This window comes from Sinocyclocheilus anshuiensis, unplaced genomic scaffold (assembly GCF_001515605.1).
Source record: "Sinocyclocheilus anshuiensis isolate Anshui unplaced genomic scaffold, SAMN03320099.WGS_v1.1 scaffold447, whole genome shotgun sequence".
In the NCBI taxonomy this organism is placed as follows: domain Eukaryota; kingdom Metazoa; phylum Chordata; class Actinopteri; order Cypriniformes; family Cyprinidae; genus Sinocyclocheilus; species Sinocyclocheilus anshuiensis.
This window is the reverse complement of record NW_015552615.1, coordinates 4,350,886-4,369,017: the sequence shown is the minus strand read 5'-3', so window position 1 is coordinate 4,369,017 and position 18,132 is coordinate 4,350,886. Positions and strand designations below refer to the sequence as shown.

The 18,132-nt window shown below is 36.5% G+C and overlaps 1 protein-coding gene across 1 annotated transcript; it reads right to left on the bottom strand.

Moving 5' to 3' along the window:
- Positions 1-218: 218 nt before the first annotated feature.
- On the bottom strand, positions 219-11,727 carry LOC107666175 (protein APCDD1-like). The gene is made up of 4 exons (XM_016457358.1): positions 11,320-11,727; positions 2,411-2,594; positions 1,608-2,136; positions 219-1,138 (listed from the first exon to the last, which is right to left on the bottom strand). Exons 1-4 carry the CDS (start codon positions 11,378-11,380, stop codon positions 368-370), a joined length of 1,545 nt encoding a protein of 514 aa, XP_016312844.1. The 5' UTR covers positions 11,381-11,727; the 3' UTR covers positions 219-367.
- Positions 11,728-18,132: the final 6,405 nt, after the last annotated feature.

Sequence of the window (18,132 nt, the reverse complement as noted above, 5' to 3'; positions counted from 1 at the left end):
TGAAGTACTTGACATGTAAGTGTTTATCTTGATGGAATGTTGGCAAATATACTTTCTACAGAACATTCAGGTTTTGAATAGATATCCATGTAGCATTCTTCTGGAGTTCATATGAAACAACGCTCCAAATGACAGACATCAAAATTATTGTTGATATACTATATGATAAAAGGAGGTTTCTATGTAAAAATTTTGCTTTATGAAAATTTCTTAGATAAAAAAAAAAGTGTCATATTTCAGAGCATTTGCAGCAAGCGTTTTGTTATAGCACCAAAGAGAACAATCCTCCTCCAGTCTATCAGATTGTACAATGCCCGTAATAAATGGATCAGAATGTGATCAGTGAACGTGAATGGCACGTCATATTTTAGAAAAGATAAATATTCGAGCACCATGCATTTAGAACAGACAGCAGAATCAACGAAGAGTGCAGTGCATTAGCAGAGCTTATTTTAGGTCCCGTTGAATGATCACTGTAGGAACTGTAGCGTGGATCCACCCCAACCCTTGTGCTGCATTGCACCATTGGTGTCTGAAAGGACGTTGGCCTTTTTGCAGGTCGATCCGGGCTGGATCCATCCGTGGGCCTTTCCCCATTAAACAACAGGGGGCGCCCTTTATTATCCATCCCCATCTTAAACAGCTCATACTCTTTGTGCGGAAGTCGTATCCCCAATGCGTCGCATCCATTCGTCCAGGTTATGTCTTGCTCAATGCCCGTCTCCCACCCACCCGGCTGCCCACATCTCCCATTTTGCGTAGAATTCAATTCCTGCAGCCGTGCTTGGTCATACACGATCACTTTTGCTCGTGTCACCTTAAAGACGAGCGCGGTGGCCCCACGTACTTTAGCAGACTGTCCCACTTTAACATAATGACCTGATGCCAATAGTGTAAAGCTGGGCTGGCGGCACATTGGGTCGGAGTAATGCTGGTAGGTCCCCTCCCAAGTGCGTTGCTCCTCATTGAAAACAAAAAGGCGAGTGAGGAAGAGGACAGCTGGATGGGACTCACAGCGTTGACTCACCCAGTTTCCATTTAGATCCAGAGGGATGGAAGGGGATGGAGGAAGGATGGGTGGATGCTGTTCAGAAGCTCTGTATACCAGGGCGCACACTGGGCATGGGTGGATGTGGTGCTGAGAGTAAAAACAAGGATTTTGTTCATTTTAGGGTTGGTGTCAATTCTATTTTTATTTTTGGAAGAAATTAATACTTCTATTAAGCAAGGAAGCATTAAATTGACCAGAAGTGACAGAAAAGACATTTAAAATGTTGCAAAAGATTTCAAATAAATGCTGTTCTTTTTATTCATCTAAAAATCCTGAAAAAATGATCAAGGTTTCCACAAAAAAAAAAAGATCAAACCCAACTGAATTAACTGAGATCTTCAGCACTCAATAATTGCAGACAGGTGTGTTTGATCAGGGTTGGAACTGAACGCTTGGATTGGGCACCCATGTTTTATGGCATTGCTTCGAAATCCCCATTTTAGAACCTTTATTTTTAAATTTTGAGTGCAGTTATTGAACATGGTCAGCATTTTATCTTAGCAGTCCTAAGCAGTTTTTAAGCAAAAAAAAAAAAATTGTTAGTCTTAACTCTCACCATAACATTCTGCAGAGGCTCCTGATAACCAGTTGGTCTGTGGTGCACCCTTTCGTTCCAGTCTGTGTGCACATCCCCTATGAACAGCTCCTGAGCAGGCCTGCTGTGCGGATGGTGATGGGTCTCCAACCGTAGCAACTCCAGTTCCATCATGGAGAACCCAAGAGCACCCAGGCAGTCTTTCTCTGCTTTGGCATTGAAGAGTTCATAGAAGCGATGAGGCACCAGGTGTCCTCCAGATTTGAGCCCCAGGCAGGAAGAGGGCAGGCGGGTAGAGAGATGATGAACAGCCTTCTGGCTGTGAATGACCATTCCTACTTTATGGAGGTGGTGCTCTGCTTCAGTGGCTCCACGGGTGATCCACGAGGCCTGGCATAGCCGCAGTTTACCCCTGATTACAAGAGAGTAGGTTGGGATGTGGCACTCACTGTCAGAGTAATAATGCTGGAGGGCCCTGAAGAGACGTGTGGGGTTTTGGTAAAATGTGTAGGATCGAGTGAGGAATTCTGGGCCGGGGCGCACTTCACATCTGAGAAGAAATGAACAATATTTAAAGTCAAAAAGCTAGTTAATATGGCAGTTGTGAACCATTTTAATTCCATAATGTGATGCATTTTCAAGTGAAGGATATTCAATGAGACAAAATGACTGAACTACTTTAAATGACGCTTGGCTTGTTGTTTCACAGGCTTCAGTTTCAGAGTAGGTTTCTCAACACTGATAATATGCACTGACAAATCGTTTACAATAAGACCAGGATTTTGGATTGAAACAAATTGGGTCAAAAGTGTTTGGTTTCTTACCTGCTTGACACCCAGTGGCCCTCCAGTTTGGGTGGTATGGTGGCTGTGATTCTTGCTTCGTTCTGTAGATGGTGTAGCTGAGTCTGGCACTGTGGCTCCCAAAACAGTCTCGTGCTGAGGTTGGCATGGGGTACGAGTGGGGCGGTAGGCACTTCCCACAGCTTACTGCCCCTCACACACAAAACTGAGGAGAGACAGGGAAATTATCATTTTGTATGTATGTTAATGTGGACATTGCGTTATTACATCTTCTCCATGTAAGCTTAGTTTATATGAAAGTGTGATTTAGGTTTTGACCTAATCTTGCTTAAAATAATAAACTCAAAAATCACCCTCAGGTCTTCCTTAGATGTAGATGAGTTTCTTCATCTGAACAGAAATGTAGCATTACATCACTTGCCTTACCAATGGATCCTCTGCAGTGAATGGGTGCCGTCAGAATGAGAGTCCAAACAGCTGATAACATCAAAATAATCCATAATAATGGACTTCACTCCATCAATTGATATCTTGTGAAGCGAAAAAGCTGTTTTTGTAAGAAACAAATCCATCAAGGCGCTTTTAACTTCAAACTGTCGCTTCCTGCCAAAATACGAGTCCATAACCGTTAATAATGCTTCTTCCAGTGAAAAAGTCCATCCTGTTGTCCTCTCACATCAAAATCCACTGACATATTTCTCTCCTAATTCAGATGAGATGACTTATTCACTGGAAAATGCAATATTATGCCAGAAAAACAATGTTTTGAAAAATGCCTTGATGGATTTGTTTCTTACAAACACGTAGGTTTTCACTTCACAAGACATTAATTGATGGACTAGAATCATGTGGATTATTGTGATGTTTTTATCAGGTGTTTGGACTCTCATTCTTACGGCACCCATTCACTGCAGGGGATCCATTGGTGAGCAAGTGATATAACGCTAAATTTCTCCAAATCTGTTCCAATAAAGAAACAAACTCATCAACATCTTGCATGGCTTAAGGGTGACTATAGTTTCAGCAATTTTTGGGTGAACTATATCAAGTTTGTTTTCTTTTCATTATTGAAGTTGTAATGAAAAAGAAAATTTATTTTTATTTAAAAAAAGGATATTTTAAATCCTGTTAAATCCTAAAAAGTTTCTATATGTTAATGTTTTTAATAGAAATATTTCCTTAAAGTGTAGTTGCAGGTCATATGTTTTAAGCTAGTCCCAATTAACAGTTTATGTGGATTGTTGTTGCTTGTAAGAGTTGCCAATATATTAAATCCAAAGGGCTTCATTGAAATCATTCCAGAAGGTCTAAGTTTGCAATAATGTGCTGATCTCTTTTCATGACTCTGCCACCACACTTCCGAATAAATTAAACCTTTAAAACCTCAGACACTTCAAAAAGCTTTGGTACCTCCAGCAATAAAAAAAAAAAACCTCTAAGAGGAGCATTTTCACTTCACGGTCTTTTACGGTCCATAAACAGGATTTTGCTGAACTGGAAGTGGTTGAAGGATTTTGCATTTCTGTAATTTTCCGTGTAATGAAACGTGATGAGGTCTATTAGAGCCATATATAGATCCCAATCCTGCTCTGACCACGATTTGTGGTGAGGGGCGGGAGGCCAGAGGTTTGGCATGTCACTTCAATCAGACACCATCTTCAAGGGAATGGGAAGGGATATGTGGCGCTGGCCAATGAAAACAACAATTTTTTACTTTTTTTTTTAAACAGACAGAAAAGCAAACAGGGTTCCAGCTCACGAGGAGTGAGATCTGTCAACATGGCACTGGGCATCTTTGTTTGATCTGTAAATCTCCTTGCCGTTGGCCTCACCACAGAGCTGTTCTTGAGTAAGAACATTATAGATATATGGTGTAGTAAACCTCATTAGCAGAGGGAGAACTTTGGGAAGTTGCATGCTGAGAAGTGCTTCACTACACGTGGACACAAAAACATGAGCCCATCTATCAAACTTGCTCCAAAGAGAAGGGTGGGAAGGAGATAAACAACTTTATTTGGGACTTCATTTACTCTTGTGGCAAATGTCAAATCATTATTCCCAATACAAACAGGCCGAATAACATGTCTAAGTCACATTTCACCCTGAAATCGAAAGAAAATTAAGCCTATTTTAGGACAATTAAGATTATTGCATCGTGACAGTTTATTTTGATAACAATTAAGTAAATTTCCTTGCAAAACTCTAGAAAAATTTAGAGGTGTGAGGTTTTTAATTTAATTTAAAGTGCAAATACTTAAAAAAAAAAAAAATAAATAAATAAATCATTTAAATATGCACTACCATTCAAAAGTTCACCACAATTTATGCAGGAACCATGATATGTTTTTGAAGGATTCTTTAATTAATAACTCAATAGAACACCATTTATTCAAAACATAAATGTTTTTTAACATTATAAATGCCTTTACTGTCACTTTTTAGCAATTTAATGTATCCTTGCTGAATAAAAGTATTATTTAAAAGTAATATTTAAGTATTATTTGAAAGTATTATATTACTAGTATTATACTAAAAAAACACTTTTGAATGGTAGTGTTATGTATCTTTGCTCTCTGTTCTTTTTAACTTAAATGATTTTAGCAAATGGCTGCAATATAACAGAGTGAAAAATTTAAGGGGGTCTGAATACTTTCCGTACCCACTGTATATCACCATGTATTAATTTATAGTTTTTTTAATCAGTTCGATGGAACTTATAATCAGATAAAACTTCTCTCAGAGAAGCACTAAATAGAAAAGCTTTTATTCACATTTGTTAACTATAGCCCTAAAACTTCTGTGATTGCATAATTATAGAGCATTTATTGAGCATGTCAGGCTGGGTCTAGTTGTTTGCCCTAAAGAAGGGAATTATTTCCTCATGCTGTTTGGGAGGGATCCAGGCTCTGCTTTTTAAAGTTTTTTTTCCCCCCAATACCCCCCAATATGGAGCCAATGTGAAAGCAGACTTGTTGCTCATGATCACAATAAAGTGATAATGCTAGATAGAGTTAGCATGTGCTTTTCAGCCGCCTGTTTACGGTTGTTTTGATGGTTCAGCAGCCTCTAATCAAGCTGAGGTTCTCTTGTATGTTTTTTTTTATTCAACGCAGTTCTGTTTTATGTTACTATCTGCATGTGGATCACTTGGACGTCATACACAGAGTAGAGATATATAGCTTCTGGGCTTTTCACACTTGAAATTGTAAGCCAGGGTCATTTTCAGCCTAGTTTTTCCATATTTCAAATTTTAATACTTTACTATGGGTGGTCAGATTTTGTAAGAATGTATGTTTCTAAAATATTATTTAGTTTGACCATTTCAACTGCTTCTCTCAGTTCAGGGCTCATGAATATTTAATGAGGCAGGCACTCTTCAGTTTATGATTGGTTGCCTGTTGCAAAACCTCTGGGGCAGCGCTTTGTAAACTTGGGTTGAAAGCTGCTGTTATTACCGTTTTAAAATTAAAAGTGCTCAACCTGTTTGTAAACGTCACATTTACACGTTTTAAAACGCCTATAATCGCCGAAAGTTATTGTATTGTTCGTTAGAATTTTTCATATTACGCTCCTGTATTTGCATAGTTAACCCTTGTTGTAACGCTAACGGTCGCTGTCGCTAATGTCGAAAAAATCACCCATTCGTGAAAATGACTGCCTTTGGATCACTTTTCACGGTGAGTTATCGACTATATATATGTGTGTGTGTGTGTGTGTGTGTGTGAGAGAGAGAGAGACGCCCCTTTAATTGGTTAATAGGAGGGCTGTGGTTGTGTTGTGTTGGGTTATATGACTAGCTCTCAGTGTAGACATAGTGTAAATTTTGTGAGGATTTCACGGCGAGATCCTATCTATGTTATAATCTCACTCTCTCTCTCTTTCTCTTATCTTTCTATCTATCTCCAATATAAATGGCACAGAAGCGCTGTGCGTCCCAGTCAAAGCGGCAGCGTATGATATTGAGCAGCAGAGGGCGCTGTGGTAGAATGTGTGTGGTCTCTTTGCTTACAGGCAATTCCCTTTAGTGTGAGCCAAAGTAAACTACCTGTCCTAATATTCCAACCATTCAACACCCCCAGACACACACACACACTGGAGACATTGATTTATAGAAGAAGTGAGGCTAGCAAAAGTACCTCCGTCGGTTTCATGTATTTGTTTTTATTTGTCATTTCAATTTGGACAGCTTCTCTCTCTCCCCTAATGCGTCATTACCGAAGAGTGGCCAAAAATAAAATATCCCCTTCCTCTCTACCACTGTTCCTCCTGCCATTTGCCATTGCCTATTTAATATAATGTGAATGAAAATGAGACTGTGAGAGACACAGGTTCAATTTTGATCACTCATTCAATAAAACATTAAAAACATGTTATTCCAAAGGACAAAAAAGTCTAGTTGAAAGTCCAAAATATTCAACAGACTGTACACATGGCCTCATTTTCAGTCACGTCAAACCAGTGTTATTTTAATATCAGTCATCATGTTTTATTTTTTTGTTAATTTTCATTTTAAATGTCATCACTTCTAAACCTTATTTTTTAATTTTTCTGTTTTCATTTTAATTATAGTTGAAGTTTTAGTAAATTTTTTTTTTTTTTTGGTAATTTTTGTTTTAATAGTGTTTTATTTATTTAGGCTAGTACTTCAACTTAATCAAAATGAAAATGAAAAGTTATATAAATCACTTAAATAAGTGAAAATGCTTCTGTTTTGCATTATTTTTAATTTAATAAATTTTTTTAGAGTAATTGTTTGAAGTCAAACTGAAAAAATTATATTTACTAATTATACTATTAGAATTAATACTAGTTAATTATGAATTAATACTAATAATTTCACATTTTTATTGTATTTTAGCCTCGTTTATAGTATTTTGTTTTAATAACATTTCTTCATTTTACATCATAACTTTATTTTACATTTTCAAAATCCTAAACCTTCATTTATTTCCATGTAAAAAAAAAAAAAAAAAAAGATTTCCTAAGTGTTCTCAGACTTTTGGATCATAATAATTATAATAATTTATGCATTTAGCAGACACTTTTATCCAAAGCGACTTACAGTGCATTCAGGCTATACAATTTTTACCAGTATGGATCATACTGTATATATCATAGTATATGAATATGGTAATAATTCAGAACCACTGCATATATCAAAGCACCATAGTATCACTGTCTGATACCATCATCACTGTACTACAGTATTGCCACATGCATGAAATGGCCCCTTTTCAGTGTTTAACTGCCTTTGTGCCGCTCATCCGCCTCTCTCTCCCACCGGCCCCTGCTTTGATAACTGCTCGTGTTTTTTTAACCTTAAACCGCATAAACACATTGCATTACACCAAATACACAACATAATGTTCTTTTTAGCAGTCATATGACCCCTTTAAGGCAAATTATGGCAGAAATGCAGTTAACTTTATGAAATTCTGACCTTGATCTGAACACAACTTTCGAAATATCTTAACATTTAATTGTGTTACACTAACTTTAACTTCAGTAAGTGTCATGCCAAATTCCACCCTAATAAAAAACTGCATTATTTCAGTGATATTTAATAATTTCATCTAATATCACTTGCACATGAATGATGGTATGATTTTTTGAGCCCAGTCTCATGAAAATGCGTATAAATAGTACGCCAAATAAAAACGAAAAACTCATGGTGTTGATACGCAAAAATGGACTTTGGCGTTCATATGATACGCACGTGTTTGGTGTGCATATAATACGCAGTTTTCGCGTGCATATGATACGAAATTTGTTGGCGTGCATATGATACGCAGTTTTCACGTGCATATGATACGCATCTACCCCACAACCCTAATCCTACCCATTGCGTAGCATATACACACCAAAGTCAATTTTTGCATATCAATACCACGAGTTTTTGTTTTTATTTGGCATACTATTTATACACACTTTCAGGAGATCGGGTTGGTTTTTTAAATATATTTTTTAAAGTCTCTTATGCTTGCAAATGTTTCAGTTATTTGATGAAAAGTAAAACAGTGATATTATGAAATATTATTACAATTTAAAATAACTGTTTTCTATTTTAATATATTTTAAACTGTAATTTATTCCTGTGATGCAAAGCTGAATTTTCAGCACCATTACTCCAGTCTTCAGTGTCTCATGATCTTTTAGAAATCATTGTAATATGCTGATTTGCTGCTCAAGAATTTTTTTTTATTATCATCAATGTTAACCACAGTTGCGTTGCTTAATATTTCTGTGGAAACCATGATAAAATTTTGTCTGGATTTTTTGTAAATAAGCTTGAAAAAATAGAAATAGAAGTCCTTTATTTGAAATAGAAGTCATCTGTAACGTTATAAATATCTTTACTGTTACTTTTGATAAATTTAAAGCATCCCTGCTATATAAACGTATTAATTTCTTACTTTTATAAATTAAGAATTTATACATTTGTCATTTATAGATGTATCTAAATTAAAATCTTACCTCAAACTTTTAAATAGTATTGTATATTATACATATCATGTATATGGGATATATTATGTCAAAATGTGGAAAAGGTTTTTTTTTTCCAAAAATTCACCAACATTAGTCAATCATATGCAGTAATCCAACCTGTTACTGACCACATACCAAATCAGTTAACGAGACCGTAACTGGTGTGATCTTATGCTATAGCTGATTGATGATTTTGAAATGTTGTGCATCAGTGAAAGTCTCTCTGAGAAGCACTGGGCCTCCTTTTATCTATAAATTGCTGACAGCCTTTCTCTCATGTCATCTGCTTATGAATATTACTCATGCATCTCAAAGCAGACATATTTTTACAACGGTGGAATGAGAGGAGAAGACAATGCCAAACAGCTGGAAAAATTATGGTGGCGATTCCTTGTAATACTGGAAAGCCTTCATGCATTTTTTAATCAATGTTGAGGTGTAACCTTTTATAAAATCACCTTGTGTTAAATAATTTTCCACTTTAAATCAAAGTAGACAAAGTATAACAGCCAACTACAATACATCGTTGCATTTAGCATCTGTTTTGGCAGATTACGCAAGCGCATTGGCATGATATTAATCATTTTCACAGATTTAATTCCGCTGTTTGATGAAAGAAGCTCATGTTTTGTAAGAAAAGAGACAGTACAGGCACATAAATGCACACATACTGACCTCTGAGGTCATGGGTAACTGCCATGAGTCATTGGAGGTGGGTGTAATTGCGCCAGTCTTTCCCTCTCTCTCATTCTGTAGGCGGCCTGATAGTGAGAACAGAAGCCTATTGCTTTCTTCATCACCCTAACCATCCCTGACTGAAAGGAATGGGAGCGTAGAAGAAAAACAGCCACTAAATGGCATACAAACAGAAGGGGTCGTTAATGGCGCTGGCCTGTTACTCTAATCATTATTTTAATGGTGGCATTAGTTCCACAGCTGTGATCTGCTTTCACAGGAAACAATGGCCTCCTCTACACCCCTGCTAACTTTAAAAGAGCCTGGAACAAAAACGGGGGTCCGGGGCCCGTGGAGGAGACTGACAGGTGAAAAAGAGTGGTGCATGGGGATAGGTGAGAGTAAGATCACAGTGTCGAGCCAAACTCTTTGCTATTTATATTTAAAGCTCTTTCAACTTCACCTGACTAACTTACAGTGATTTTCCTGGAGAACAAGCCAAATTTCTGTTACTTGTGCACTCTTAAAAATGAAAGTTATAACCTTATGCCATTGGAGAACCTTTTAAAGTTCCTGAACTGACATTTATTCTTTATTTCTTTAGAAAACCATCTGTGTGGTGCTTTAAAGAAGCCAGAAACTGACATGCTGATCTGAAGAACCTATAAATGTAACATCAAGAACTTTTTTCATGTCAAAAGAACTTTGTAGACCATACATATAGCGAAAATACAGAAGTTGATAAGAAGGTGCTGCAAAAACTTTTTTTTAAGAATATGGGCTTCAATTCAAACATTTTCAATTTATATTTTGATTATATCATTTGCATGCAAACCAGAAGCATTTTTTAGCCCACTGTATGTTTTACACATGCACAAATGTCCCACCAACATCAGCTTAAGTATTCAGAAAGGGTGTAAGCGTGAGTTGCATGTTTCTTTTAACAATTTAAGGACAAGTTTAGTTTTGTCATAGGTTTTATTAAGGTTAATTAAAGCTGGAATTACCTATAAAACTTTAACTGAACCTTTCCTTGAGAGCTGTTTGTCATCCTTTAGATCTTAATTACTCTTATGAAATCCAGACAAAAAAAAATGCAGTATAACTTTGATACAGTAGAAATTGCTCAGACATGTTGGTCTCGATAACGAAGGTGTTTTGCTTGGCAGCTCTCATACTTTCACACATTAACAATAAGCCATTCTTAAGCTAGCTTATACTTAAGATTCTCATAATTCAGATTTGTGATTATTTGCATTTACATGAATACCATAAAACATAAGATTAATTCTTTCAAATGTGCCATAAAACTTAATCATAGGTATGTTTCTGATAGGTTCTTCAGATAAGCATATTTGGTTTCTTCTCAACAGTGGTTCTCAGTCCTGGTTCTGAAGAACTGCACATTTTGGATATCTCGCTTATTTAACTCACCCGATTTATATCATCAGCTTATTAATAGAGGTTCCAAGACCTGAATTGGGTGTGTCAGATAAGGGAGACCAGGATTAAGAACCCCTGCTTTAAAGCACCAGTTAGTTTTAGAGGGTAAAAAGGACATTGTATGACTCCAAAAGCTTTTTTTTTTTTTTTGGTGGCATCACAATATAAAAAACATTTTATGATTCAGATGTATCAGGCGTATGATCATGCGCTTTCATGATTTTTTTTTTTTATTAAAATATATATTAGTATTTTAAATAGTGTCTTGAAATGCTTCATTTAGAATGACTGAGAGAAAGAGTATAAAAGACAACAAGTTAACTAACCTTGCATGAGAAAAAACATCCAAGTTGTATTCAACAGGTGAATAAGTCTCTCCTCAGCCATGATCGGGTACTTACAGTCTCCAAATCACTTTACAATAAATGTAGGGTTAAAAAGAAAAGGCTTTGAAAATGCTCCTTTCCTGAATGTTCACGTCAATGAGAGCGTGTCAGATGAGAGATTACCAGTTATGCAGCTCAATTTAATCCACTTAGTCCAAGTTTCATCTTCAAACGTGAAGTTTTCCATTCATGGTAGAACTCATTGACTGAGTTTGCAAGATTTCTTTTCTTGATGGTGCTTGAAAGACCGTCCCTCGTTGATTCTGTGCTCTCTCTGGTGATGATAAACCTGTGTGGTGCTTGTAAGAGTCTGTCTTTGGTCTACTCAGTTGAGAGGAGCTAGAGAGCGGAGCGAGAGTCTGAGAGGAAGGGAGGGAGGGAGAGAGAGAAAAGAGGAGGGAACTTGTAACCTCCCAGCATTAACCCATGGGGAGCACTCAGGGTAAGGTGCAAAAGGGCACAATCAAAGCCAACAAGTTGAGAAACCTGCTCGCAACATTAGATTAAACATAAATGTGTTAATCAAACACACACACCTATATATAAACACAGTTTGACAGATGCAAAGTAAGCAGAAGGTTTCCTGCATTAACTTTGTAATGCTTTAAATCTTTTCTCCCTTTACCTCATATACACATATAATATGGGCATAGTAGGTGGTGTTAAAAAGTGATGGCACAGTGCCATCTGAGAAAAAGTTTAGGTATATTGAAATTATAACTTGACTCTGCCAGCTGCTATGATTTTAAAATGCAATACAGTAGAGATAACACAGTGAAAGTACAGTCCAACAAAATAAATCTGTTCATATATGACATATGACCCTAGATAGCATTAAAAATACCAGCTATAAATAATATTTACTATAATGATATATTAAATGGATTTAATGCATGTGAGGTAAAATATGAGTGCAAGTTTAGTCAGACATTAATGGTGTTTAATGTGTTGGTGAGAGTGCCGTGAAACTGGTACTTTTTTTACTTCGATGCTGCAGCCAATCCATTGAAGAGTTTTTGATCTGAGTGATTTGGATTCTGTGTTATGTTCATGAGGTCAAGTTGAAGAGTTAACTTATATGCTTGGATTCAGAAATGCATAGAAATTTGATGGATTAGTGTTTTTTGTACTAGGTAAGGTAAATTAAATGCGTAGCCCACTAAACACAAAATCTTTTTGCATATGGACTGCCGTGTGAACTCATTAACTCTGAGTCTGAATTCTTGTTAAGCCTTCTGTGATATCATTTTTGGCCACAGCCTCATAACTGTTTGTGACTGCTGTGTCGATCAGTCATTCATTTAGTAATGTGTTTGTTGCAGTAAAGAAGTGACGAGTGAGAACAGAGTTGGACCGCGGACATAACCCTGAGGAGCGCCAGACCATGTTGCTGGGTTTCACCACTTGTGGTTTGCTGTGATGATAAAATCCAGTGTCTAATTTCCAGACAAGCTGCACAAACTCAGTGTTTCACATTTATTTATTTGAGGAAATAACAGCTGAATTTCAGAACTAAAGGTAACGGTCAGTACAGTTCATGTTTCATAATGATCACCAGTGGTTTTGCTAGTAATGAGAGATGGCACGTGTAATTGAGTTATTTTGATTTATTAATTCAGTTATTTAGTACAGTCTGTTATTTCAGCATTTAGGCAAAACAAATCTGAATAGTTAAAGGTGATAAAATATGTTTTTATCCCAACTTAATATGCCAAAACAAATTAAAAAACCCCAACAAGTGTCTTTGGCACTTTTAAAACATTGCTCTTTTGGTTTGAACACCAAGACACACCTAAAAATGCAACTCAACCAATAGCATGAATTTGGGGGCGGGACTATCTGTTTGCCCAACCATTGGGAGACAGAGTGTTTTGGAACCTGTTTAAAAACAATCATTATTTTTGCAGTTTCCTTTGGTAACTATAGTGGCGCCAAATTACATACTTTACCTTTAACCATTCTTGTATTAGGAAGAAACTGTTCAAGACACACCTAAAAATGCAACTCAACCAATAGCATGAATTTGGGGGTGGGACTATTTGTTTGCCCAACCATTGGGAGACAGAGTGTTTGGGAACCTGTTTAAAAACAATCATTATTTTTGCAGTTTCCTTTGGTAACTATAGTGGCGCCAAATTACATACTTTACCTTTAACCATTCTTGTATTAGGCAGAAACTGTTATATTTAGCTCACATGTAAGAAGACAATAAGGTTTACATCATATTCCCAAGACACGGTTACAGCGCCCCCCACAGGACCTGCTTAGTTTCTACACACATTTATGGACATAGTCTCGTTTCTTTTTCCACTCTCTTTCTGACTTTTGCCTTCACATTGCTTTCCGTATAATGGAGGCAGCTTCCAATCTAACACACCCATGCACCCAAAACCACAAACAGCTCTCTAATCAAAACCTTTCTGTCTCACTGCCTTCTTTGTTACACACTCTTACGCACAGATTTGATGTCATTGAGGTGCAAAGCTTCTTTGCAAAACCACCACCCATTTCATTCTTTATCCCCCCCTTTCTCTCATTCCCCTGAGGCCTGTGCAATCAGTCATCTGTTTGATCATGTGGAGATGTGGCTTTAGTGTGTGTGCTGGCTTGGTGCGTAATTCTGTCTTGGTGCTTTGAGATATGAAAGAGAGTATTTTTCCCCCTTCGCTTCCTCAGTTTAAACCAGAGATGCCGCAGCGGTTCCAAACCAGTGAAGTCTAACACATGGCGGTCGTCCAAGCTGCAGGAGGTCCAGCCCAGCCCAGCCCAGGTGAGCAAGAAGGGGGTTTGGCGCAGTACAAAAGCAGAATCGTGCCCCTGTGCATAAGATAAGATCCACTCTCTAATCATCACACATTCGGATCCCTGCATGCTATCAGGCAGCTGGGTGACTGCAAATGCACACTGACACAAACACTTACTTTAAACGCACACCGATAGGATTGCCAAGCGTCTCTTACACTCTTAAAAATTAAAGATTCTTTATTGGCATCTATGGTTCCTTGAAGAACCTTTGACATCCATGCAACATTTCCATGCACAAAAGTTCCTTTATAATATAAAAGTTCTTTAAATTATTAAAATATTCTTCACACTTTTGAAAAAACAAAAGGGTTCTTTGGGCAACCCAAAATGGTTCTTCTTTTATTGCATCGATACAAAAACCCTTAAAATCATAGCACTTACGTGATATTAAAAGTATATATTATTTTTACATTTCCAGTTTTGTTTTTTTAATTTTAATTTTTTTAGATGTTTTAAATATACTTCTAAATAGCTTTAATTAATTTGTATTTAAGTTCTAGTCATTTTAGTACTAAAGCTTATTTATTTCAGTTATTTACGTTTTCAGCTAATATTTACATTTTATTTTGTTTCTGTTTTATTTCAATTACCGAAAACTATTTTTTACTGTTTTTATTTAAGAATAACAACACTGCTCTCTGTTCATCTTCCACTATTTACATTCACACACAGAAGCTAAATTAGCCCTTCAGTATAACATTAAAATTATTATTTTTTATTTTTTTTAACTGATGCAATGAAGTAGTATGCATTTCAGCACTTCATTCAGTCAAGGAGTGATTGTTTTTCTAGCTGCAGGCATCAATCTCACATTGCATATGTGCTGTACAGAAAGTTGGCAACCCCTTCACAAGAACTAACCCTAAAACATGCACAGGACATTTAGACTATATATAGTCTGCTTAATGACTCGTAAATATCCTTGCATTACACCCACGGTTGACTTTTCGATATTCAAACAAGCTGTGACTGTGATTAAAACGGTTAGCTTTAGCATGTTTGCGCTTTGGTTTTTTAATTGAAATACTTGCGTCAACAGTTTGCTGCTCTGTATATTTACATTTAATAGTGTCTATTTCTAGACGAGGAGAAGTTGCCTTGTGGGTATGTGGACCTCCTGCTATGGATTTCCTCAGTGGTGGTCTTGGACAGAACAGATTTTGCCTTTGCTCTTATGATACGCCGCTTTTAGCCTTTCTCTATCTGCACTGATGTTTATCTGCATGTCTTTTTTGCATAATCAGAGCACAACAGATGCCCAAACAAGTCAGAGCATAGCAACTTGGGAAGCATCCCGGCAATGTTGCCCCTCTTTCATCGAGAATTTCACACAGCCATAGCCTGGAATATTTCAATTCCTGTTCCGATGCCACATGGAAGATACATTAGCCAGCTGACCTCTGACCCCTTGTGTGTTTCTTTGGCTCTTTGTGTGTGTGTGTGTGTGAGGCACAAAAATAAACATTTGTATGCACAAACATGCAGAGTAACAGGCATTTAGACACGCACACAGCGGCTCATTAGTGCAGTGCTGTCAGCAGGACCCCGCTTTTTCTTCCAGAGGTTACAACAGCTGCAGCTTTCAATGATCCAGAAACTAAAATAAGTAACAAATAATGATGCTGAGACATTTCACAAATTCCCCATATTACTTACAACTACTCTTGGCCTCTAACTCTGACCCAAATAAATCTATAAAAATGTAATTGTAGTGTAATTACAGGTATTTCCAAATGTAATATAATCGAATTCCAAGTACTTTCTTTTTGGAATCTTATTATGTAATGCAGATTATATGTAATTAGTTACCACTGGTTTTGAGTGTGTTTTAGCTTGTTGCAATGCAGTGGTGGATTTCTAGGCAGTTTTTTTACTTAAATGTATCGCTTTCCTTAACAAAAGGAAATGGATGCACTATATATTGGTACTATTTTGGATATTTTTTTTTGCCTAATTATTCTGTAGCAGCCAGTACTGGATATTTAATCGTTCTTGTTCATTACCTCTATTTTCACATTTAAACTTTTGTTGCCATAAAGGACTAATATTAAAGAGTTTTTACCACTGTAAATGTAATCTTTAGCAAATGCATCTAATTATTATATATTAAAAAATATATTATAATGTAAAATATGTTTCATGTTGTGATTCCTACATTTACCTTTAATTGAATTTAAAGCAATTGATTTTAGTTTGTAGTGTTTTATTTTTTATTTAGACAAAATTGTATATCATTTATTTTTAATGTAGAAATAATGTTAAAAACATGTATTTGTTAATGGGCATAAGAAGAAAATAATAATACTCTAATATCAGAATTTTTATGTTGTTGCATCTTTAATAACAATGAATCTACTGGCAGCTACATGTTTAATAAAACACAAAAAAAGCCTTTCATAACTTATGTTTTCACTATTGTTACAAGTTATTATTACACATTATCCTTAAGGAAATTATCTTGAAGCGTTAGGGGTGATGGACGTGTTTTCTGCAAGAACAAAGGCTTTCTGTAATAATGTGGGATTATCAGAATGGAAAAATGGAAATGTTTTTGAAAGCTCTACTCACAACACATTTCTTATTATGTTGGAGGTTCCTCATTTTGGCTCAAAGACATTCCCCAAGTGAGAACACGCGAAAAGTAAAACCCGAGATCCTTGACTTTATCATTAATCTCTGTAGATCTGTGAGCAAATGCCTGGAAAATACAAACCCCTGTGGCATGTTTGCTTGCTCTGACTCTTCTTTGTGTCTTTCGTTCTTTCACTCTCTCCATCTAACATTTGTTGTCTAGTGTTAGTGATAAGACTTGTTGCCAGGAGGTTGAGAAGATTAGCCTGTTCTGAAGTCAGCAGGTCTCTCGTCTGCTAGCGGTTCGTGACATGGGTGTGGCTTGATATGCTGAGCATCTCACTCTCAACACTTCATCGTGCACTGCTCTGAGACCAGCTACCCCAACCAGAAACCTCAAAACACATCTCATATCAGCAGTGGAATGTATCTCCAGCACATCACTTCTCACTACATCTACAAAGCTGGAGATATCAATGTGCTCTCTGCAGATACATAGATTAACATACCACTGGCTGACTAATTAACTGCCTCCAGTTCAGACATCATTATTTAAAATTGTCCCAACCGTGAGGCCAAGCATCCAAGAACAAGCCTAGTTGTTGTCACGCTTATTTAAAGCAACATGAACATACTGTATATATTATGGGATTTGAGAATTAGATTATGACTGTAATATTGTTTCAAAGCATTTTTTCTTGATTAGTTTTAACCATAAGAACTGCTAGCAGTTTTAACCTGTCTAACCTGTTTTAGTTCAAAGTTTGGCTGGTTGAGGCCCATGCTAACTGCCATCTGTCTGCAAAGAGCATCTTTTCTTTTTTAAATGGCATTGTGACTATTTACAGCCAGATTTGACCAATTCAGTGTCACTGCTGAATTAAAAAAGAAAAAGAAAAAAAATTGTTTTCACAATTGTTAAAAAAGTTATTTTAATTAGTAAAAATATTTCACAATATTACGGTGTTTGCTGTATTTTTGATCAAATAAATGCAACCTTGGTGAGCATTTTTTGAAAAGCAGTTTTGGTGCAGTTTTTGAAAGAGAATTCTTTCAAAAACATTTAAAAAGCCTTAATATTACTTTATTAAGTACTACTGGATTTTTTTTCTGTCTGCTGCCTGTGACGTTACAGCTCAGATCTAAGCAATCTTGAATGTCCTGTGTCAGCCGAGCAACTGTCTTTGAGATGAATGGGAACACTAACGGACAGCTTTTTCCAGGTGTTATAGACTTCCTTGATATTAGCATGGTCATAAAATAGTTTCCTTTTCCGGTATTCCCAAATGACTCTTTTTGTGCCATGTATGTGTTGTCAGATGTCAGTTAAAGACAAGTCTGTTGACATAACTACATTCCTACTTGTCCTAAGAGCCA

Excerpts from the sequence above, each read along its gene's own strand:
- LOC107666175 (XM_016457358.1), bottom strand. The coding sequence starts at position 11,380 with ATGGCTGAGGAGAGACTTATTCACCTGTTGAATACAACTTGGATGTTT. Across the intron at positions 2,595-11,319 it reads GATGTTTTTTCTCATGCAAG|TTTTGTGTGTGAGGGGCAGT; the intron begins GTTAGTTAACTT and ends GTCTCTCCTCAG. Across the intron at positions 1,139-1,607 it reads AGCCTCTGCAGAATGTTATG|CACCACATCCACCCATGCCC; the intron begins GTGAGAGTTAAG and ends TTTTACTCTCAG.